General features: G+C 50.6%; 1 protein-coding gene and 1 long non-coding RNA gene across 6 annotated transcripts in view; one reads left to right on the top strand and one right to left on the bottom strand.

The window, feature by feature from the left end:
* TTLL5 (tubulin tyrosine ligase like 5) overlaps positions 1–25,205 on the bottom strand; it is a 1,386,223-nt gene that overhangs the window by 778,747 nt on the left and 582,271 nt on the right. For all 5 annotated transcript variants that reach the window (XM_086937525.1, XM_086937527.1, XM_086937530.1 and 2 more), the window contains one exon: positions 16,913–17,059. In XM_086937525.1, coding sequence (XP_086793651.1) covers positions 16,913–17,059 — 147 coding nt within the window. The remainder of the gene's footprint in view (positions 1–16,912; positions 17,060–25,205) is intronic.
* LOC147689977 (uncharacterized) overlaps positions 1–25,205 on the top strand; it is a 315,487-nt gene that overhangs the window by 36,942 nt on the left and 253,340 nt on the right. The window lies entirely within an intron of this gene.

The following is a 25,205-nucleotide window of genomic DNA, read 5'->3' as shown; positions in this document are numbered from 1 at the left end:
TTGTCAAACAAATACACATATAGTCACATGATGAAATATTTCACTTAATTCACAAACATAAAAAACTAAATTTTAATGGGAAGGTTGTGGCTTTTCTAAATTCAACTGAGGCCACCCATCGTCCATACTACATACTGTTTGTTGCATCTGCATTCCTACTATGAGTCAATCTTAGGCTTCCAACTTAATTTTTAGCTTTTAAATTAGAATATCTTCACATTTACAACATAATTTTAAATGTTATATTTTGCTTCTTTATAAATATACACATTATTAATCTGCTACTATAGTTTTCTAAGCAGTTACAGCCCCTGAGTAGACGTTGCAGATCCCAGGGGGCCTTGGACTAAAGGTTAAGGACCAATGGTTTAGTGTAAGGCCCAACTAATCAAAGAGCTGTAGACAGAATTTGATGGAGGCAGGTGTTGCTTTGAAGGTACTCCCTTTGATCAGCAAGTCGTATCAATAAGAAACTATTTGATGGCCTTTTTAGCTGATATGTTCAGCAGTTTGGGCCAGTTTGTGAACAATTTTGAGACAGATCTAAGGATGAAATGGATGACTCTGAATTGATAATAGCAACGGGCCACTTCAAATATCAGGTATTTTCGATGCTTGCGATGAATTCGGACATAAAAATATGGTGGAGATAACAGCACAACAGACAAGATATGATCTCAACAAAGCATTTTTTATCAAGTTCTGATCCAATGAGCTTTTAGGTTAACAGCCAATACATAGTATTTACAGAATGCAATTACAATACCCAGTGACAAAGAATCGAGCTCAGAGATAAGGAAAGAACCACTGCAGAACATGCAGCCTAAACAAATCTGAAAAGAAATGAGAATGTAAGAACTCATAAATGATTTGCATAACAATGTAGTTGGGCAGTCTACTCATGAATAGATAGCGAGTTCTTCCTAAATCTAATGTTTTGATGGTACACTAATAGACAAAATGGCCACGATAAGAAGTCATGAGCAGTGCTTAATTTGTGAAGGAATAAGTACTGCAGCCCAACGCTCTACTCAGGATACCCCGGCTGCTGCAATTAAATGTTGGTGCGCCCAAAAACAAGACAGTGTAGACTTGAATCCACCGGTGCAGAGGTGATGCGTAGATTCTCGGCCTGCGGGCCCGTTGCGGTACGTAAGATGGCGCCTTGATGCGATGCGATGATCCGGTTGCGATGCGAGGAGATGGCACCCTTGATGCGGCGATGCGATGACGCCCTGGCAGCCTGGCTACGACTCTGTACTTTGGAGCCGCGATAGGCCCTGCGACACGCTTCTCCGGTGATGCGATGGCGACTCACACGATGGCGTCACGCTTCTCCGGTGCTGCGCCAGCAGGCAGCTTCAAGGAACACACGTTTCCAGGGAGACGTGGCGAAGGCTCACTTCTCCGGCGATGTGACGATTTCAGCTGCGGCGGCGACACGCTTCTTCTCGATGCATCGCGCTTCCTGCTCCCAGAGGAGAATATTCTGTTGATGAAAGTCCTTACAAAGTTCCTTCTCCTTTCCCTTGGCAATGAAGCAACCACTGCAGGCCAACCCAGCAAACTGGCAGAGTGGCAGTACAACTCCTGCAGCTTCCTTTGTTCTTCTCCTTGGCAGAAAGGTTTCCTGTCCAGAAGTGATCTAATTTCTTGGGATCAGGGTTCCAATATTTATAACCCAAAATCCTTTGTTCTCTTTAGGTAGAGAGGCCTCTGTCTAGTCCAAACCAGTTCCTGAGCACTTTGTTTACATGACTCTCTTCTTCCTTTCACTGTGCAGGGGAGAGACATCACCCACCCCACAGGAGGTGAAGCTAGCACAAGGGAGGGAAGATACAGCTCTGGATCACTCTGTTGACATGATTCCTCCTCTCCTTTTACAGTGCAAAGCAGAGACATCAGACAAGCCACAGGAGGTGGAGCCAGCATTGTAGAGGGAAGGCCCAGCCATATTCAGGTCCCAGGTGCAACTCCTCCCTCCCATCTAGATGCATATCTCTCTATTCACCACTGGGCTGCCTCAGCCTGTCTCCTGAAATCCCCCAGCCCGGTCATTCACAAACCCAGACAAGGAATACACAACCCATCAGAGGCAGGGCTGGATAGCTAGGCAAGAAAATACCTACTTTATAAAAGTGGTATTTTCAAACACAGAATATTAAAACCAACTTTACTAAAAGATGTATTTTATTATTCTGAGTTCAGGCATTCTGAATTCGAATTTCTACCATGTTCCCTGAGTCGGTTAGGATTATAAGAATGTAATAATCTAACTGCCCATTCTGGCCTATGAGAACAGGTAGCCTTCAATAGTGAAAACCAAAATGGCTGTAATTCACTATTACAACATGCTACACACATCAGAGCATGTCCTACCTTATACTTACAATGCACCCAGCCCTTGGGCCTACCATAGGGTGTCTAATATGAAGCAAAGGGAAGATTTAGGGACTGGCAAGTGGGTGCACTTGGCCAAGTCGACTTGGCAGTGCTAGACTGCACACAAGCCTTGCATTATCATATGTACAAATGTCTTAAAGGCCACATTTGCCAACTCACCACAACCCCGGTCACTACCTCCTCCACTTCCCCCCAACAGAATACTCAGATTTCATCCTGAAGTATGTGGTGAGCGGGACAAGGAATATGCTACTTACCAGTATGCATCTGTTCTTGGCATGTAGGGCTGCTGACATTCATATCTGTGCATAGATCGCCGCCTAGTGTTGGGTCCGGATGATCGCACATTGTTGTCCTGGAAGAGTCTTCGAAGTATCACGAGATAGGTGGCTCCTCCCCTGGACTACAGTGCGCATGGGCATCGACTCCATCCTCAGATTGTTTTTAGCCATTGTGGCCAAGATGGAGTGAAACTAAGTGAATGATGACCATGCTAGAAGTATGTGTGAATGCTGCAGCCGCTAAAGGCGCCGGGGAGGAGGGCGGGCGATATGAATGTGAGCAACCCTACATGCCAAAAACAGATGCATACTGGTAAGTAGCATATTCGGTTCGAGGCATGTGGGCTGCTGAATTCATATCTGTGCATAGAATACATAGCAGTCCCTCCATTAACGGCGGCCGCCCGTGCCAGCTGCAGCAGTTTTGAAAAGTGTTTTTAGAACAGCCTGCCCTACAGCTGCCTGCTGTTTGGAGTGCACATCAACACAGTAATGTTTTGTAAATGTGTGCGTGGTAGACCATGTGGCTGCTCTACATATGTCTTCCAAAGGAATATTTCCAAGGAAAGCCATGGAGGCCCCCAACTTGCGGGTGGAGTGGGCCCGTGGTGGAATGGTGAGAGTGCGCTTGGCTTTCTGATAGCAGATCTGAATACATTTAACGATCCACCTGGCTATACCAGCCTTGGAAATGGGGTTACCTTTGTGTTGTGGCGCAAAGGCAACAAAGAGTTGTTTAGTCTTCCTAAAATCTTTGGTCCTATCAATGTAGTACATTAGGGCCCTTTTGACGTCAAGTGTGTGGAGCATTCTCTCCGCAATTGACTCTGGATTTTGGAAGAACACAGGTAGTTCTATAGTCTGGTTGATATGGAATTGAGACACTACCTTAGGAAGGAATTTAGGGTTAGTGCGAAGCACCACCCTGTTAGAATGAATCTGAATAAATGGCTCTTGGATGGTTAGTGCCTGGAATTCACTAACTCGTCGTAGCGACGTAATTGCTATAAGGAAAGCCACTTTCCATGTCAAGAACTGAATTTCGCAGGAATGCAGTGGCTCAAAATGGGGACCCATCAGCCTGGTGAGGACCACATTGAGGTTCCACTCTGGAGCTAGTGGCGTCCGCGGAGGAATGACTCGTTCGTTTGAGTCCTTCCAGAAAAGCTTTAATGGCAGGCACCTTGAAAAGTGAGAGGTGCTGTCTGTTTTGGAGATAAGCAGCCATTGCGGATAAATGTATACAAATGGAAGCATAGGCCAGATTACATTTGTACAGATGCAAGAGATAACAAATGATGTTTTGAATAGATGCATCCAGCGGGTTAATGTTGTGGTCTGCACAATAAATGACAAACCGCTTCGAATTTCGCCGCATAGCATGCTCTGGTGGTGGTCTTCCTTGCCTCCCGGATGATGTCCATACAGTCAGGAGGTAAGTTGAGTAGCCAAACTCTAAGACCTCAGGAGCCAGATCGCCAAGTTGAGCTGTTGCGGATCTGGATGCTGAATGTCGCCATGGCTCTGCGTCAAAAGCCTGGGTGTGAGGCGCAGCAGTTGATGCGGCACCACGGACAGTTCCAGAAACGTGGTGTACCATGGTTGGCGAGCCCACGTTGGAGCAACCAGGATGAGAGTCATCGAGGGTTGTTTTAGCTTGCGTGCCACCAGTGGTATTAGAGGTGCTGGGGGAAAAGCATACGCAAATTTGCCTGACCAGTTCATCCATATCGCATTGCCCTGCGACTGTGGGTGTGGAAACCTGGCGGCAAAGCTTCGGCATTTTGCGTTCTCCTTTGTGGCGAACAGGTCTATCTCTGGATGAACCCACCTTTGGAAGTACGGGTGGAGTACTGATGGATGTATCTCCCACTCGTGCATTTGGTGGCTGTACCTGCTGAGCAGGTCCGCCATCCGATTGTCTTTGCCTGGGAGGTGTTCTGCCATGAGGAAGATGTTTCTCTGAATGGCCCACTTCCACATGCTCTGAGCCAGATGAGACAACTGTGGAGAGTGTGTACCTCCCTGTTTCTGAATGTAGTACATTGCCGTCATGTTGTCCGTCCGGATCAACACGACTTTGTTGCACAGATGTACTTTGAAGGCTTTCATTGCCATGAAGATAGCCATCAGTTCTAGAACATTGATGTGCATCTTCCTTTGTTGTGGTGTCCATAGTCCCTGCACAGTGTAGTGGAGTACATGAGCTCCCCATCCCTGGAGAGAAGCGTCCGTCGTCAGGATGATCTGTGGCACAGGCTCTTGGAACGGTCGTCCCTTGCAAAGGTTTCGTGGATTCCACCAATGCAGAGAGATGTACGCCCGACCGCTCACCAACACTAGGTCTTTCAACTGTCCGTGAGCCTGAATCCCCTGACGTGCTAAGCACTCCTGAAGCGGAGGCATATGTAGTCTCGCGTGCGGGACTATGGAGATGCAGGAGGCAATCATGCCTATCAATTGCATGAACACCCGCACTGGAAGCGAGTGTTGAGGTCTGAATTTTATTATCAGCGATTGAATGCTGCTGACCCTCACTGAATTTGGCTGCGCTGTGGCTGCCAGAGTGTTGATAGTCGTACCCAGATACTGCCGTATGTGGGCGGGTTGCAGGTGGGACTTTGGGTAATTCAGTGAGAATCCCAGATCGTGAAGAAGGTGAATGGTGTGGGACATGTGGGCGGCACACTGCTGGGCCGACTTTGCCTGGATTAGCCAGTCGTCCAGATAAGGGTAGACGTGAATGTTCTGTCTCCGAAGGTGTGCTGCCACTATCGCCAGGCACTTTGTAAACACCCTGGGTGCCGTGGTGACTCCGAAAGGTAGAACCTTGAACTGGTAATGTTGATTTTGGATGGTGAACCCGAGGTATTTTTTGTGTGACGGGTGCAGCGAAAAATGAAAATACGCATCTTTTAGATCTAAAGTGACTTAGCAACGGTAGGACTTGCTGCAGTGCTAGCATGTGAAAGTGCTCCAACAATGTACTGATTGAGGGGTCTGAGGTATAGTATAGGTCTTAGGGACCCGTCCTTTTTTGGTATCAAGAAGTACAGTGAGTAAACTCCTGTGCCTCTTTCTTCCACAGGCACAAGCTCGATTGCCCCTTTTTGCAGCATGACGAGGACCTCCTGCTGCAATAAGTGCAAATCCTCGGCAGACATAGGACGGTGTCTTGGGGGTATGTTGGGTGGAGTGGATGTTAACCCCAGACAATAACCGTACTGTATAAGCTGTGTGACCCACCTGTCTGTGGTGATGGACTTCTAGACTGGCAGGAACTGTTGAAGTCTCCCCCCGACCGGTGTTGCGTGGTCGGGGGGCAGTGACAAGGCGTCGCTGTTTGTTAGTGGCGGAGGATCTGGAGTTGTTGTTTCCACGACCTCTGCCTTTGGCGCTGTTTCCACAATATCCACCTCGACTTTGTTTGGTATATGTGGTCTGCGTGTTACCTTTATAGTACTGTGTGGTTTGGGAGAGCTGGCCTCTCTAAACACCTCTAGTGCTTGAGCGACAAAAAGAACCACCCCTGAACTGCTGGGACTGCAGAGCCCCCATGGACTTAGCAGTTTCAGTGTCCTTTTTGATCTTCTCCAAGGTGGTGTCCACCTCTGGGCCAAATAGATGATCAGGGTTTACTGTCTGATTAAGAATGGTGGTCTGTATCTCCGGCTTAAATCCTGAGATTCTGAGCCAGGCATGTCGTCTCAGCATGACACTAGTGTTGATAGCTCTGGCCGCGGTGTCAGCCGCGTCCAGTGCACATTTAATAGAAGCATTGGATATGAGCTTCCCCTCTTGGATGAGCATCTCAGCTGCCTCTTTGTATTCGTCTGGCAGGTGCTGCGACAGGGTCTCCAGTGTGTCATAGTGTGCAATGTCATACCTTGCTAGAAGTGCTTGTGTATTTGAAATGCACCAGATATTGGCCGCTTGAGCTGCCACCCTTTTCCCTGATGCCTCAAACACCTTAGATTCCTTATCTGGGGGAGGAGCAGCACCCGTTGTTTGTGAATTAGCCCTCTTCCGGGCATTAGAAACAACAAGAGAGTCCAGAGGCAACTGTCCCTTGATGTAAATAGGATCACTAGGTGCCGGTTTATACTTCTTCTCAATTCTAGGGTTTATCACCCTGGCTCTCGTAGGCTCTTTAAAGATCTCCCCAGCATGCTTCAAGACACCCTTCAACATAGGCAGAGTCTTGACAGTCCTCTCTGAGATGGAAAAGGTGTCAAAAAGAAAGTCCACTTCAATGGGGTCAGCATGGAGCTGGACGTCGTGATTTTTAGCTGCCCTTTCAATGAGGGCACTAAACGCTGCTGAATCCTCTGTAGGCGATGTTTTCACAGCATACATTTGAGTGTCTGGGGTAGAGTGAGGATCACCTGGGTCAGCACCAGCTGCCCAGGGTTCATTGGTATCATCTGGCTCAGTGTAGACAGGATAGCTGTACTCATCATCATCATCACCTTCCCCAGCATCCACATCTGAATAGGTGGGTGAGACGTCATGGCCATGTGGAGAAATTGGTTCCACAAGAACAGGAGTCGAAGTGGAATCCTTCTTTTTCTTCAGTGGAATTTTATAGGACTCCATCGACTGTTCTGGGGCAATTTTCCGCTTATGAAGGGAAAGTCTGCCCGTTTCGGCATCAATAAAATGTTCTTGCTGTTCTTCCAACGAAGATTGTCGATGCTTTGAGTGGAGTGGTGTGGCTCACTGGTTAGAGGTGGCAGACCTGGAAGCAGAGGTCGGCCCGGGACGAGGGTTCGATTCCCGACGCGGCAGGGTCTTGAGCCATGGTCAACGGACTCGATAATTCTCGCCTCGGTGCCTACTCCAACCATAGGTCCCACTCAGCAACTCTGGGCAATAGCTTGCTTAATCTCTACTAACGGCCCCATCAGCGCCGGGGATGCTTGTCTTCACCTTGGAGATGCCCAGGAGGGACCATCTCACAGGGAAAGCCAGGATGGGTTCCCCAGCGGGATACAGCGCTGGGACGCCCCTTTGCTGGGGCAGCTGTGCGCTTTACAAGTATACGACATTTAAAATTTTTAAGGCCGGGACCACCGTCGTTGCCTTCGGCACCGAGGACACCTTCTCGGGCACGTTGGTGACCATCTTAGGGGTGAAAGCCTTCGGCGCCACTTTCTGCGGCAACGTGAAATGAATGGGCGTCGACGCTTTCTGAGGTTTATCGACAGGCTTCGAAGGTGGAGGATCTTTTGGCCCGACACTTGAGGCCTTGTCCTTGATGCGCTTCAGGGAATCCGCCACTTGCTTGGAGAAAGCGGCGGACGGCTGCGTCGAGTCGACGGAATCCTTCGAGGCACCACTAGGCGTGGACTCGTGGGTTGGGCCTCTCTTGGCCTTGTCTTATCGATGCGGAGTCTCGAGAACCTTCGGATCACCGAGCCCTCTGTTGGTGTCGACCGTCTTCGGCGCCGACTTGCTCGGCTCGACTGCCTTGACCTTTGTCTTCGGCGTGCCAGACTTCGTCTCGACGCCCTTGGGCTGGGTCTTCGGAACGACAACGCCCTTCTGCTTCGTCGGTGCCGATAGGTCCGAGGGCTTTGAGCCGACCAAAGCAATATGCACTTTTGGTTTCGAGGGGGGCACCAGTGCTTTCACTAGCGTCGAGACCGGTGTCTTCACTTTCGGTTTCGATTTCGCAGGGTGCGGCTCAATAGCAATGTCCGTAGCCGAGCCCGAAGGCGGGGCCGTAGAACCCACTGGAAGATCTTGGGTAAGGCCTAGTGGCGCTCCCTCGACCTGAGCCTTTTGAAGCGTTTCGGCCCCAAAGTCAGTTTGAGTTAGCTCTTCGCTCGAGCTATCTTCCATGGCCCCAAAGGCTCCATCGTCGTCTCCTACCTCGTCGACGACTTCTTCCGCTTCGAGCATTTCAACGTCCGCGTCGTAGTTGTAGTCGACCTCCGACGCGGGATTCGACAGGTTCTCACTAACTTCCCGGTCAGCTCCCTCATCATCCCCGGCATCGAATATGTTCACAGGCGCCGGTGCAGTCTGCTGGGCCTCCTGGCGCGCAGCGCGACGATGCATAAGAGTCTTCTTGGATCGAAATCTTGAACATGCCATGTAGCTAGCTTCATTATGATCCGGCGACAGACACTGGTTGCACACCGGGTGGACGTCGATGTGGGGATACTTGGAATTGCACACGGGACATCTCTTGAACGGACTCCGTTCCATGATGGTCCGTCGATAAGGTCTGTGGCGTCAACTGGGCCTTCAGCGTCGAAAGCACGCGGCGTCTGGAATCCGTCTCTGAACCGAGCTGGAAGAATCGGGCACCGAACGCAAGACTATACCGACGAAAAAACTAAAGGCCTTTTGGCCTTAAGAAAGTTTTATATCGATTCCGACTAGGTTGAACCAATATACATCCGAACCCAATGGCAGAAAAAAACAATCTGAGGATGGAGTCGATGCCCATGCGCACTGTAGTCCAGGGGAGGAGCCACCTATCTTGTGATACTTCGAAGACTCTTCCAGGACAACCATGTGTGATCAACCGGACCCAACACTAGGCGGCGATCTATGCACAGATATGAATTCAGCAGCCCACATGCCTCGAACACACACTTTACAAGCTGCTTCTGTGGGTGGCACAACCAGTGCTGCAAGCCCACCAGCAGCATTTGATTTATAAGCCCTGGGCACACATGTGCACTGTACTAGGGGCTGACATATAAATCAAAACCCGGGGGGGCGCTAGAGGGCGCCGGACGAGATGGCCGCACTCGCGTGAGGCTCCGTCTAGACCATTCAATATTTGCTAATTTATCCTGTTTCCCCGGCGCTTTTGCCCTACACCCCGGCGGAGCTTGATCCACTGCCATCGGTGACTCACTGGGGCGATCTGCGAGGTGTTTGCAGCTGTCCTGCGGGCGCCCGGAGCTGAACGGTCCCAGGCCGGGACGTGGACGACGGAGACTCCGACGGGCGCAGAGCGGAAGCTCCGCTGCGATCTAGGCCCTTGCTGCCGTTGCTACCTGTGAGAGCGGAGCCCTAGAGACGGCGCTTCGTGGCTGTGGAGGCGGCGAGGCGGTGCTGACAACGGGATCCCCCGGAAAGACTGCGGCGCTTTGGACGGCCTGGACTTGGCCCTGCTGGTCCCGGTGAGTGGGGCGTGGGCGCTACGCTAGCCCGGTGCTGCGGAGGTGGTGCTGGGCCGCGATAGCCCGCGCCGCGCGAGCTCGGGGGGGCCGGGGAGAGGGTCGGCTGAGGAGCGGAGCGGCTGAGAGGGACAAGAGCTTAGGCGGAGCCACATTCTGGGCTGCCGGTGAGAGTGTACATCGCCTCACGCGTGGCACTGGGAGACCTGCTGCGCTGGGAGAGGCGGGCCTGGAAGGCGCCCGCCATCTTGGGGCCTCCTTCCACCTGGCAGCTGCTTATTGCACACCGGCGATCGGCACATCCCCAGCGCTACCTCTCCTGCTATTGGCGCTGTCAGAAAGGGGACACGGACCTGGGAGCCCTTCTGTGCTGCCTATCTGTTGCCTTGGGCACTACGCTCCACTGCCCATATCTGCACCGTGTGCCTACACGAAGATTGCCTGGCGCGCCTCGCCTGCTGGGGTGACGGTACTACTTGGCCTGGACTGGGGGTGCCCGTGGGCCTGGGCCTGGACATAGTTTGCAGTGCGCGGTGGCTGATGTCTGCACTGATAGCATTTTGAAAGACTTACCTAAGATAACTGCCCTGCATAGCTGAGTCTCGGACCACGCTGAGATAGATCGCAGTCATGGGCAGGCCTGATAGAAACCAGCCTAAAATCAACTTCGAAGCAAAAAAGACTGCGCATACATCCTCCCAGGCACCCGCGGACACCGACCAGGGTGGGGCGGTTGGGGGTACGCCTAATCTGGAATCCACACTGGTGGCTATGCAGAAGACTCTGCAGTCTATTGAGGGCACCATGGAGTCTGTAAATCAACGTCTTGATCAGATGGCGACACAATTTGACCGTCAGAACGAACGGATGGGAGAGGTGGAACAGCGAGTTTCCGCCACAGAGGATGGTCTGGCCACGGTCTCGTCCAAAGTCTTTAATATGGAAAGGGTGCTGGCGGTCATACAAGCGAAGAATGAGGAGTTAGAAGGGAGGTCCAGGAGGAACAACGTTCGCGTTACAGGCCTGCCGGAATCCACAAACGTGGGGCGCATGGAGGACTTCATGGAGCGCATGATCATCGACATATTTGGGGCTGACCAGCTATCCCGTGTCTTCATTGTGGAGCGTGCGCATCGGTCCCTAGCTAAGAAGCCTCCGCCAGGAGCGCCGCCGAGGCCTATTGTGGCAAGGATCCTGAACTATAGGGACCGGGACACTATTCTACGGCTCGCCAGGGAGAAGGGCTCCATAGACTATCAAGGTAACAAACTGGAGTTTTATCCCGACTTCACCATGGCAGTACAGACGGCACGTAAGGAATTCGCGACGGTGAAACAATTGCTGAGGGCGGAGACCATCGCTTATGCCATGCTGTACCCTGCGCGTCTTCGGATTGGGCCTCCATCGGATAACAAGATTTTCTCCTCGCCCAAGGCAGCCCTGGAATATGCCAAAAAACTGAAAAAACGTGCTAAAGAACCGCCTGGACGTCATGAAGGGGATGATGAAAGGCTGGACGAGGAGGCCTGACCTGCATTGCACTGCTGACTATGATGATGGGGGAAATGCGGAGTATTGCACTGGGTTGCCTCTATTGCAGCATATGCGGTAATTGCTGAGGAGACGCTCGGGCGTTTCAGCCCCTGTTACACTTTGTGGTGTTGCTCTATGTGTTGTGCGAGGGGGAGTGCTATGGTGCATACTGCACTTGCTGAAGCTGCCACCCTGCAGTAGCGGGGGCTCTCTTACAGTGGAACTCAGCTGAATGTGGTCTGTTGTGCAATATGTGTTACTGCGCTGGATGAGGTGGCCTCTCTGGGACCTTGGCGATGTTCTTGGGAAGTGGACGCTTTCAGGGGCGCCCAGTGCAATGTGCTATTATATGAATACCATCGGTTCTGATGCTCTGACCGTGGGGGTGGGTAGAGGGGTTGGGGTTGTTGTCAACGGCAATGGTCTGCACTCTCGTCAGTTCTGGCGAGGGTGGTGTGCCACTACGCCTCCAGATAAGGGAGATCCCCAAATGTGGCTGTTTGCATTGTTGGGGGTTGCAAAGGGGGGGGGGGCACGGGGAGGCTTTGGCAAGTTGGGAGTGCTGAAGTGGGCGGTGGGATGGGGGATGGGATGTTGCAACTAGTTGGGTTGTTGATGTTTTTCCTGGTCAAGGGGTTTGAATCTGAGTCATCTTTGAGATGTGAGTGGGGCTGCAGTTTGTGGTTCCGAGTCTTTCCCAGCGCCACTGGGGCTGTATCTAGGAGGGTGAGAGGTGGGGGATGGTTTAGCGGGCAGGGGCTGCCGAGGATGAACTCACTGCTAGGATACTTACACCTTAGGCGATATGGATAGGGGGGGCACCATCACGTGTGTTACATGGAATGTGCGAGGGCTAAACAAGCCGCAGAAAACTAGACAAATGCTTGCCTTTTTGAATAGACATGGGGCACAAGTAGCATTTCTACAGGAGACGCATCTCAAGGGGGCGGCGGCCGAATTGGTGGGCAAACAGTGGGCGGGAGCGAGGTGGGCCACGTCATATTCTTCCTATGCCCGTGGGGTAATGATTCTGATAAAAAAGAATGTTCCATTTGAGGTGCTACATGAGGAGGTGGATCAGGATGGCAGATATATTGTTGTGCAGGGTAAACTGTGTGGCACGTTGATCACTCTTCTCAATGTCTACGGTCCTAATATAGATGACCCTGATTTTTTCATTGCACTTTGGAACAAACTGTATAGCCTACCACCATCGGCAATCCTCTGTGGGGGGGACTGGAATGTTACATTGGATTCTGAGTTGGATAGGAGACACGACCGGCCTTGTGAACGTAAGAGAGGGACGGATGCGGTGCGCGAGGGTATGAATGGGCTGCAATTGTTGGATGTCTGGCGCTTGCAGAATCCTGGCAGGCGGGAGGGAACTTGCTACACATCAGCGCACAATACGTGGTCGAGACTGGATTATTGGTTATTGACCCGAGATGTGAGTGGATGGGTGCTGAATGCGGAACACCTGCCCCGAACGCTTTCTGACCATGCCCCTGTTGCACTGAAGCTGCGGATACCTACACATGCTCCTGCCCCATTTACCTGGCGACTATCCCCTGGAGTGTTAACGGATCAAGTGTTGTGTGAGCGTCTGCGGCAGATAATTGAGGAGTTCTTCGAGACCAATGTGGGCTCCGTCGATAGTATGATCACGGTGTGGGAGGCCTTTAAGGTCTCAGTGCGGGGTGCATGTATCGGGTTGCGGTCCGGGGTCCTCACGTCCATCAGAGACTCTATGTCCAAACTGGAAAGGGAGTTGTTGGCTTTAGAACGCCGGCTGGAGGAAGGGGCGGAAAGCACATTGCTAGCGGATGTTAGGGCAAAGGTCACAGAATATAATGAATTGGCAGACCAGGAGGTGAAATTTCTATCCAAACGCGCTACAGCCAGATATTATGGAGAGGGGGGTAGGCCGGGCAAGGGACTAGCTGATAGGATTCGAGACCCTTGGGCTAGGCACTGCACTGTATTGGAAATTGAGGATCAGGGAGCTGTGGTGACTACGTCGGATGGTATACTTGCCTGCTTCTCGAGACACTATGCGCAACTCTATGAGTATAGGGAAACGGCGGAAGAGGCAGAAATATCGCGGTATTTGGAGGATGTAGCGCTGGTGTGGCTCTCCAGGGGTCAACAGGAATTCCTAATGCATCATGTTACTGAGGCGGAATTCAGGGACGCGATAGCAGCCCTGCCGAATGGGAAGGCGGCTGGCACAGATGGCCTGCCCGTCGAATTTTATAAAACATATGCGGATTTGCTTATTCCGCGGCTGGCCATGGTCCTAGAGGAAGCTTTTGAATGCGGACGACTTCCGGGGACTATGAGAGAGGCACTCTTGGTGGCGCTTCCTAAGCCCGGTAAGCCTCTAAATAGGTGCGAGTCGTACCGTCCCCTTTCACTAATAAACACTGATGTTAAAATAATAGCCAAAGTGCTAGCCACGAGACTGCGTCTACTCCTGCCGGTTATGGTATTACCCGATCAATCGGGGTTTATCCCCCTCCGGTCCACCACTCACAACCTAAGGACCTTGTTCGCCGTACTACATCTCCTTAAGCCAGACCTAGCCGCGGTGGCAGTCATGCTTGATGCCGCCAAGGCTTTTGATTCAGTGGCATGGAAATATATGCTGGCCGTTCTGCATCGGATGGGGGTGCCTTTCTTCTTCACGTCACTAATTGCCCTGTTGTATAATGCACCCACGGCAAGAGTCAGGATTAATGGTCATGTCTCTGCCTCCTTTTCAATACAGCGGGGGACGAGGCAGGGCTGCCCTCTATCGCCCCTGCTTTTTGCCATCATGATGGAACCGCTGGCCTGTGTCTTGCGTCAGAGGTATGCGGAGGCAGCGCTGAAGTTCCCTCTCAGATCGTTGGCCGTATCAATGTACGCTGACGACATGGTCCTATATGTCAGAGACCCGGCGCTTCACCTGGAGCGCATACTTCGAGAGTTCATTAAATTCGGCCGGCACTCAGGACTGACCATAAATTGGGACAAGTCAGTGGTAATGCCTCTCACGGACGTTACTCACCGGGTGCCATTGGAATTCCCGCTGGAATGGGCGACGGAGTCAATTAGATACCTGGGCGTTTGGGTGCACAGAGATTACCAAGAAGTCATACGGGCCAACTACGGCGTTGCCATTTCCAACCTGGAAGACCAGGTGGCGAGATGGACTCGTCTCCCACTGACTCTGGCGGATCGCGTGTCTTTGATTAAAATGGTAGTGCTGCCGAAATTTCTTTACCTATTCGTCAACATTCCGGTCCCGCTAAGGTCACACTTCTTTGCGAGACTGCGATCCCTGCTGATATCTCTCACTTGGGCCGGCAAGAGGCCGCGAGTGACTTGGGAGGTACTGACCAAGCCATACGATCTAGGTGGGTTTGCCCTGCCGGATATGAGACTTTATTATCTTTGCGCACAGGCACACTTTGCGAGCTACTGGATAAACTCTCCGCCATACACTCTGCACGTAGCGTTGGAAGCAAGTGCAGTTCTGCCGTATCCGCTAAGGGCTATGATAGTAAATAAGCACTCGGTGTTTGAGAAGGGGGAGATTGATACCGTGCGGCTCACGGCGACTGCATGGACTACCCTGGGTAAACGTGCTGGCAGGCTGCCGCTATACGCCCCAGCCATGCCGCTACTTTATCACTCGGATATCTCTGTCTCGGGCGAGCCGGGAGGGCTGCAGACTCTGCGGGAGGCTGGACTACAGACTATGGGGGACCTATTTCCGGGAGCATCGTTTCTCTCCTCTCAGGAGATGACCACCCGCTCGACGAATGCTACTATGTCCACCTTTGTGTATGTCAGACTGCGGGCTGCCGTGCGTGACTTATACCCAACATATCCGGAGGAACCATTGGCCCTAGGTGCATTGCAGTTGCTCTATACGGTCAAAGACAGGACTAAATTGCTATCTAAATTATATAAGGCTGCACAGGAAGATGAGGGTGGAGGGGCGACCCTGGCCAGAGCAAGGTGGGATAGGAGTCTCCCGGAACCGCTGAGTGATGACGACTGGAATGAATGCTGTGCTATGACCGGTGGGTATGTGATCAATGGCAATTTCCGCCTTCTGCATTATAAATTTCTACAACAGTGGTACTATACGCCGGCCCAACTGGTACGATATGGGCTCAGGTCCACTGCTCAATGTGTCCGCTGCGGAGCTGAGGACGCTGACTTTATACACCTGGCCTGGGGTTGCCCGCACGTCTACGACTATTGGAGGGAGGTGACTGAAAGGCTGACTGTCATGGCCTCAACTGAGGTAAGGCTGGATGTACGCCTGTGTCTGTTGGGCATTGCCTCTGGGGTGGCTGCGCCGTCGCGGCGGCTTGTGGTGTTGGCGCTTCAATTAGCCAGAAGGAGGGTTGCTATGGTTTGGGGAGGAAGGAGAGCGCCTGAGGTACAAATGTGGCTGAAAGATATGGCCTATTCCAGGGACCAATTGAACTGTTACTATGACGAGTTACCTGAGGCACCTTGCCCGAGGGATGTCTGGGCTCCGTTTACACTCTATATGCTCTCTTTAACAGACACTAATAGCGACGAGAGTGTGACTGCTGCTTTATCAGACTGCGAGGAAGGAGCGGCTTGAGAAGTTTTTGGGGCGGAGGAGTGTGATTAGCCCTGTATCCGGTGTGAATGCCTGGGCGGTGGTCATGGCAGTGAGAACGTGGTGGGCTGCAAGGACTGGCATGGTACCCATAGTTACTGATCCTCGCTATGGCCTCTGGATGGCTCTGGGGAGGGGGTGAACGTTCCCTACCTAGGAAACGCTGTTAGACATACGTTGTATTAGCTGCCCTGCCACATCATGCCTACTGGACTTGGACTACTCACTGAAACCAGGATGAGACGGGGGGTGGGGTTGGGATTTGTTAAAGTTGCCTTTCTTTCTAAAAACTGAAAATTAGACCGAGATCACATGGGGGCGTACGACCGCACTCTAAGGGTGCGCTGTAAATATTGCATCTGGATTAACTGTAAGTGCCTACTTGAGCTAAGACTTCTGGACTCCTGCAATCGTGCCTCTGGCGTATGATGTCAAGCTTGTATGATATCTATGGTACACCGATTGCGGCCGGCCCCAGCAGTGGGTTGTAGGCACACCGCTGTGTATATGAATAATGTGCAATAAAGGTCTGCCAAAAAAAAATTTAAAAAAATAAAAAAAATAAAATAAATCAAAGCCCAATCATGGAATAACCAATTAGTGCATAAATGTAACATAGGGAGCACTTGCACTGTGGCACTGATTAGCAGTGGCACGGTGCCCAAAGCATAAAACCAGCAAAAACATATCAAAACAGAGGAGGCAATCCGTCAAAATGGAAGGGAGACTCCCGCCAATGATGCCAGGTCTAACACTCCGTCTTTCCTCTTTGTTTTTCCATTCCTTGCTCCCAGTAAATGTCTCTTGGAGACAAAAGAGAGCTGATCCCCAAAAATGATATCATTTGGAGTTCACAGGCTGATGAACGCCTGGTCCATCATATGCACAAGGATCCATTGCACCAGACTCACCTGGTTATAGCATTGAAGAAACTCGCCAAGTTGATAGGCTAGAATTCGCCGTCGGTCCATAAGTGGGAGACGCCGACTTGGGAGCACCATTCGCAGGGACTGCTGGAGATTAGCAGCAGCTCTTTTCAGAAAGCGCACAACCAGCTCCTGCAAGAAACGCAGAGACACTGTCACTAGGAAATGGTGATAGAGCCCAGACATACATGCATACTAACTAGCAAATAACATTCTCATTGCAGCAAAGTGACAATTTCAATGCTAATGTGCCTTTTGGGCTTAGAAATTTTTTTAAGTATTTATTTATTGGGGCTGCTGTTAAGAGCTTGATATTGCTTTACAACCAGTTCAGGGCTCTAGACCAGGCTTTTGAACATGTTGGTTTACTATTGAGAATTTGTGATATTTTGCCATTTTGGTAAGTTGCCACACAGTCTTTGTGAAATTTATAGAGTAAAGGCATTTTTGAAAAGCATGGCTTGAGGTCTTTCTTCGACCATGGGTTATTAGTTCTCTCCCTTAATTCAGGTTATAGTGTATGCATTGGCTGTGTTCCTTCGCTAAACATGTTACCCTTCCCACCTTCCATCTTCTCATATTAAATGGCTATGTTCCTTAAGTCACTGTCACGTCCTCGAATCTTCTTCGGTTAAAATCTCCTTTCCCTGTGAACACTTTCTTTCATATTTACTGACTTTGCTCCATTCTGAGAGGTCTCCTGTGCCACATTTTAAGAACCCTGTCTTTCCCTGTCAACCCTTGCCCTGTCCAGTAACCATGGCTGTGCTAGGTCATAGAGTGCTTCTCTTAATACATGTCATGTATGAGAACTATTCAATTTAGTGTTCCTAAACAGCCAATATTTCATGGTGGCATTCCTTCACTCAATTGATGTTCTACCCTTTCCCACATTTCATGGCTGTCTTCTTTACTGACTGCACTTCTTCCAGAATTCCAAGTGTGTGGACATTCACTTACTGCACCTGCTTCCCAACATCCATATGTGTGTTCTTTCACTGAGTACTCCTGTTCTCGTGTACTGGTGTTCTTATATACCCCCCAATATAGGGTCCTAATTGCCCCATGGGAGGAGGGTAAAGGGACCCCTGTAGTCACACTTGCCTCAAGGTGCGTCCCTCGCCGTGCACCTAAAGATGTTCTCTCCTCTTTGTCATCTGCAGTTTTAGTTAGAGGATGACACAAGTCACCCTAACATAGTGGCAATATCTAGAACCAATCTGGTAAAATAGGAGCCCGAATCCCGTCCTGATGAATGCTGCAGACTCACTTGAGCCAACAGCAGAAACATGTTGACGACAAGAGTGGTGATGATGTAATAGTTCCTCTAATAGTTTTTAACACCAAGTAATACCCTATGAATAAATGTAATTTGGGGTAATACATTGGTTTTTAAATCACTTTTGCACATTCTTAGTGCCTCCCTGTCTCCAGGTGTATTCCCGGTCTCTATCAAACACAGTTTTTAGAGAGCGAGGACTGCCTTTGATGAAGCATAATACCTAGTGGTGTGTAAGGATAGTCCTATATATTTTCTGAGATGCCCAGCACGTAACCCATTTAGTGCTTTGTAGGAATACAGTTACATTATGCAAGTGACCATTATTTCAGGGTAGCTTCTATTGTGTGTGCATATCCACTTTCCACACTACGTGTAACTGAGAACAGGTGCTGCTCTGCTGTTATTAGTTTTAGCCAAACAGAGATTTTCCATTAAAAAGATGAGTGCAGAAGAACAAGTTACTTACCTTCAGTAACACTTTTTCTGGTAGATACAGTATCTGCCTGTGGATTCCTCACCTTGTGAATATCCCCCTGCGTCAGCAACGTTCGGAAAATTCTTTGTAGCACGCCAGCGTGGACGACGTCATAGGAGCACGGCATCGCGCGCGACTCCGTCTGACGTCACCGACTCCTTATTAGGCCTACATCGGCGTGATGACATCAGTTCCGCCCTTTTTTCCATGCCTTCGAGGCACCCGGAAGGACCAATGACAGAAGATATATACATATACACTGTACAAAGTACATATAATCCTAAAAAACTGCACGCACACAGTGTGTAGCTAAGGTTTGAAAACCAAATATAAATACAATCATAAACATGCATATGAATACATAAATACAAGTATAGCAGAGCGGACAACAGGGAGGCGGGTGGGTCAGTGAGAAATCCACAGGCAGATACTGTATCTACCAGAAAAAGCGTTACCAAAGGTAAGTAACTTGTTCTTCTGATAGATACATCTGTCTTGTGGATTCCTCTCACCTTGTGAATAGAGTCCCACAGCAGTCCCCACTCCCGGAGGAGGGTGTCCCCTCTGCTATACCAGAAAATCTTGGAGGACAGATTGCGCGAAGTGGCCGTCCCTCCTCACCTCAGTATCTAAGCAGTAGTGCTTCGCGAAAGTGTGGAGGGAGGCCCAAGATGCAGCTCTGCAAATGTCCTCAACAGGAACACCTCTAGACAAAGCGGATGTTGCAGACTTTGCTCTAGTTGAATGAGCTCTGATACCCTCAGGAGGGTCCTTACCCGCCAGAGAGTAGCAAATCTTGATGCACAGGATTATCCATCTGTAAAGTGTGAGCTTGTGCACCGCTCTGCCCTTTTTGCAGCCAGCAAAACCCACAAAGAGCTGATCATCCATACGATAGTCTTTAGTCCTATCGAGATAGAAACTGACTGCTCTCTTAGGGTCCAAGCGATGAAGCCTCTCCTCCTCCTTGGAAGGGTGAGGGAGAGGATAGAAGGTAGGAAGGGTAATGGATTGTCCTAGATGGAAGGGAGTTACCACCTTAGGGAGAAAAGTAGCCCTGGTCCTGAATACCATTCTTTCAGCATGGATAGACAAGCATGGGGGCTTGGAACTAAGAGCTTGAAGCTCACTTACCCTCCTTGCCGAGGTAATTGCAACCAAGAAGACCGATTTAAAAGATAAAAGCCTCATGGGACACTTGTGCAAGGTTTCGAAGGGAGAACCCATCAAAAAGTTTAAAACAAGATTCAAATCCCAATGAGGAACAATAAAAGGAGGAGGAGGGAACTTATTTATAAGACCCTTCAAAAATCTTAAAACCACAGGAGACCTAAAAAGAGAGGGCTGATCCGGCAAACAGAGAAATGCTGATAAAGCAGAAAGATAACCCTTGACTGTGGCAACAGCAAAACTTTGCTGTGCCAGAGAAAGAGCAAACTGTAAAATGTGAGACAATTGAGCCTTCAAAGGGTCAAAAGCCCTCTCCCCACACCAAGAGACAAATTTACACCACCCATAAGAATAGATAGACTTAGTGGAGTCACGCCTGGCAGAAAGCATGACATCCACCACATCGTGAGGGAGAGAAAAGGAATTCAAGTTGCCCCGTTCAATCTCCAGGCATGAAGGTGTAATGTCTGGAGGTGGGGGTGTAGAACCTGCCCCTCCATCTGAGAGAGGAGGTCTGCCCTGAAAGGGAGACGGAGCGGCGGGTGAGAGGAGGGGTGGAGAAGATCCGTGTACCACACCCTTCTTGGCCAATGCGGGGCGATCAATATGACTTGGGCCCGGTCTTGGCGAATCTTCCTCAGAACCCGAGGAATCAAAGGTATGGGAGGAAACGCGTAAAGGGTTGTGAGCCCCAACTCAACTGAAACGCGTCCCCCAAGGCTCCTTGCATCGGAAACTGGAGACTGCAGAATGACGGGCAGTGAGCATTCTCGTGAGTGGCGAACAGATCCACCCGAGGAGTTCCCCACATCCGAAAGATGTAGCGAACTACCTCTGGATGGAGCCTCCACCCGCGATCTGCCGAGAACCGCCGACTGAGTCTGTCTGCACGTACGTTCAGAACTCCGGCCAGGTGATTTGCCATCACACAAATCTGATGGTCCTGAACCCAGGACCAGAGTCGCAGAGCCTCTCTGCAGAGACACCACGACCCCACTCCTCCCTGTTTGTAGATATACCACAACGCGGTCGTATTGTCCGTCAGGACTTGAACTGACTGGCTGCGAAGGGAAGGGAGGAAGGCCTTGAGCGCCAGACGTATTGCCCGCAATTCTAGAAGGTTGATGTGAAGCAACCTTTCCTCTGGAGACCAAAGACCCTTGACCTCCAGATCCCCCAGATGAGCACCCCACCCTAGAGTGGATGCTTCTGTTATCACCGTGGCCACTGGAGGAGGTAGTTGAAAAGGCTTCCCTTGAGACAGATTGCCTTCCACACTCCACCAAGACAGATCCGCAGCAGTTTCTCTGGAGATCCTGACTGACTCCCTGAGATCTCCGTTGTGCTGATACCACTGCCTGCGGAGGCACCACTGGAGTGCCCTCATGTGCCAGTGTGCATGGTTGACCAATAGAATGCAAGAAGCCATCAGACAGAGCAGGCGAAGAACCTTCAGGACTGGAACGACCGCTCCATTGCAAAACAAGGGAATCATTTCCTGTATGTCGTGAATCCTTTGAGGAGGAGGGAATGCACGACACACAGTTGTGTCCAGTACCGCACCTATGAACAGGTTGCGCTGGGATGGCACCAGGTGAGATTTGGGTACATTTATTGAAAAACCCAACCTGTGTAACAACTGAGTTGTCTCCTGCAGATGACGGAGCACTGTCTCTGGAGATTCTGCTTTGATCAGCCAATTGTCCAGGTACGGGAAAACTGGAATCCCCGACCTTCTGAGATGTGCAGCCACCACAACCATCACCTTGGTGAAAACTCGAGGCGCAGTAGTAAGCCCAAGCGGAAGGACCGCAAACTGGTAGTGTTGCGATCCCACCGTAAAACGGAGATACTTTCTGTGCGACTTCAGAATGGGGATGTGAAAATACGCATCCTGCAAGTCGATCGACACCATCCAGTCTTCTTCCATCAGCGCTTGAAGAACCTGTGCAAGTTTGAGCATTTTGAACTTCTCCTGTTTGAGATAGAGGTTCAAAATCATGAGGTCCAGGATTGGACGTAACCTTCCATCCTTCTTGGGAATCAGGAAATACCGGGAGTAACACCCCTGACCCCTTTCCTGCTCTGGAACCACCTCTATTGCACCTTTTCTGAACAGTGCCAGGACTTCTTCCTGCAGGAGAAGCAGGTGGTCCTCCGAACAATAACCTTGGCAAGGAGGGTAATTGGGAGGGAACTCCTGAAAAGGAAGTGCATACCCATTTTCTACGAGAATGAGAACCCAAAGATCTGATGTAACTGATTCCCAATCCCGTAGAAAGTGAGTAAGCCGACCCCCTACTGGACCCGCATGATCCAGAATGGCGGATCTAGGGCTGCTTTGCTGCTGCGGGTGGGGGATGATTGTTAGAGGAGGAAGTAGAGGAGGAGGAGGCTCGGGGTCCACAAGCACAACACTTTTGTCTACCTCTGTAAGACTTATACAATGGGTTCTGCTGCTGCTGCTGCTGCTGCTGCTGCTGCTGGCCTTGTTTATAGGGACGAAAAGTGGATCTACCAAATCCCCTAAACTTCCTGGTGGTAGAGCCTCTAGCCTGCAGGCCCAAAGATCTTGCCGTCGCCCGGCTATCTTTGAACCTCTCCAACGCTACATCCGCTTTTTTTCCAAAGAGGCCAGTTCCGTCAAATGGTAAGTCTATTAGAGTAGACTGTACATCTGCTGAAAATTCAGAAGACTTAAGCCATGCAGCTCTTCTCGTAGCAACAGTAGAGCCCATTATCCTGGCCACAGAGTCCGTTGTGTCCATGACACTCTGAATAACCTGGCGGGCCGCTGCCTGAGTATCAGAGACTACTTCATTGAATTTCTTTCGATCTTCCTCCGGAAGCTTAGTTGACAACTGTTTCACAGAGTCCATCAAAGCATGAATATATCTCCCTAGTAGGCAAGTAGCATTGGTAGATTTAAGAGCCATGCTACCCGAGGAGAAAATCTTTTTTGCAGACTGGTCTAATTTTTTAGAGTCTTTATCTGCTGGCACCTGTGGAAAAGAACCTGCAGACCTGTTGGAACAAGCGGCCTGCACAACTAGACTTTCTGGTGAAGGATGCAAAGACATAAACTCAGGGTCACCAGGTGTCACCCTCTAATGTCTTGCCACCGATCTGGATACCGCAGGAGCAGTCAATGGTCTCTTCCATACCTCCATTATTGGCTCAGTCAAAGCCTCAGTGAATGGGAGTGTAGGCTCTATAATAGAGGAAGGCGAATGCAAAACCTCCGTGAGGATGTTAAGCTTGAGCTCACCAGTAGGTAAAGTCAGATTAAGCAGCTCTGCAGCCTTCTTAATGACGACATGGTAGGGTGCCACGTCCTTAGATGGTGCATCAGAAACTGATGACAAACCCCACTCAGGAGAGAGTTCCAGGCCACTAGCACTATGTAGGTCCTCAAAACAGTCCCCTTGATCCAGAAGCTCTCCTTCCTCTACTTGAGGATCTTCATACTCCTTTTCCTCCATGAGGCGTTGAGCTCTGCCCCTCGACCACTCTAGACGAATCAAAGTCGTCGGATCAGGTGACGACCCCAACGGAGCCGGAGCCGGCGTCGAAAGAGGAGCCGGGACAGCTGGAGGACGAGAATCTCGAACTGGCGTCGTACCTCGATCCAGTTCTCAAGGTCGCTCCGGAGCCGGCGAAGCCGTGTGCGGAGTCGATGACCTCGGCGGCGCTGTACCGAGCCAAGGTGTATAAGGCGTCGGCATAAACGGCATAAAAGGTGCCGGAGCGTAAGCTTGAGGGATACCCAAGTTAAAAGACAGTGGACCTATGGGACCAGCTGGTGCACCAGTGGGGTACATTGCCCTTGTATAAACGCCAAACATGGCATTTAGGAAATGTAAGGGGTCCTTTCCAGGACCAGGAAAGGGAGGGTACGAACCCATCGGCTGCTCTGAAGGAGGCTGCTCCGGCATCGGTTCTTCCTGGCCCTCTTGGTCCTCTGGGTTTACCACCGGAGTCGGTGCCCGAGGAATCTCCTCGTCTTCTTCATGCGCCAAAGAATGACGCGAATCCGGATCCGGTTCTTGCTCCAGATCTGGGGAACCCTCACGAGATCGCTCAGGTGAAGGTGACACGAAGTCCTTGTGATGTTTACGAGAAGACTCTTTGCCAGATTGATGTCTTGAGCTATGCTTCCTCCTCTTGTGCTTCTTCTTCGAGGAGCCCAAAGCATGATCCGAAGCCGACTTCGATCTGGACCTGGACCTCACTCTGGACCTGGACCTCGAAGCCGATCTCGACATCGACTTCGATCGCGACTTCTGCTTCGACCTCGAATGTCTAGATGTTGACCTCGAAGACCTTCCAGCTTCTTTTCCTATCACCTTGGCCAGCAGAAGTTTCGCCTCACGTTCTCGTAGAGCCTTTGGGTTCATCTTGAAGCAGGATCGGCAGCTCTTGACATCATGATCCGATCCAAGACACCACAAACAATCGTCGTGCGGATCGGTAATAGACATCATCCTGGCACATGATCTGCACTGTTTGAACCCCGTCTTCCTAGACAACATCCTCGACGAAGAACAGACACTCGACAGAGAAACAGTAACACAAAATAGCAACAAGTTACTATCTGAATCACGGAAGATCCCAGAAACCGTTAGTGTCGACGACACGGAAAAAAAGGGAACTGATGTCATCACGCCGACGTAGGCCTAATAAGGAGTCGGTGACGTCAGACGGAGTTGCGCGCGATGTCGTGCTCCTATGACGTCGTCCACGCCGGCGTGCTACAAAGAATTTTCCGAACGTTGCTGACGCAGGGGATATTCACAAGGTGAGGAATCCACAAGGCAGATGTATCTATCAGAAGCCTCCTTACTAAAGAACTGGCTGATAGATGTCTAGAAACGAGGCGCTGCTGAAGGAATACGCATGACATATGAAAGAGCAGCAGATTATGTTTGCCAAGAATCCCTGCAGATGCTACTCTATCCCCTGGCTAGGATTTACCCTTGAGTTTTGCTACCATGATGTATGGAAAATAACTACTGTACATGCAAGTGACCGTGTTGTATTTCTTCGCTTGAATGGCAGTCAGTAATTAGGCTAGGAGGATAAACAATTTACTTATGGTCATGGCTAAGAGTGTTATTTGTTATCTATCACAAAGGAGGGACGCTTACTATCAAAACGGACATACCTGGCCAGATTCAAGAGGCATAACAGCGCATCAGACCCCCAGCCCTCTACTCCAGCCCACTTCTCGCCGCACCCGCTCCGCGGGTGCCGCTTCGTCTGTGGGTGCTGGAAGGCACACATCAGCTGGGAGGAATAACAAACATCGGAGCAAAGCGGAAAGGCGGTGAGAGGCGCGAGGTACCAGCGGG

The sequence above is a fragment of the Lissotriton vulgaris genome, chromosome 9 (genome assembly GCF_964263255.1).
Source record: "Lissotriton vulgaris chromosome 9, aLisVul1.2, whole genome shotgun sequence".
NCBI lineage: Eukaryota > Metazoa > Chordata > Amphibia > Caudata > Salamandridae > Lissotriton > Lissotriton vulgaris.
This window is presented reverse-complemented; position numbering and strand designations above follow the sequence as displayed.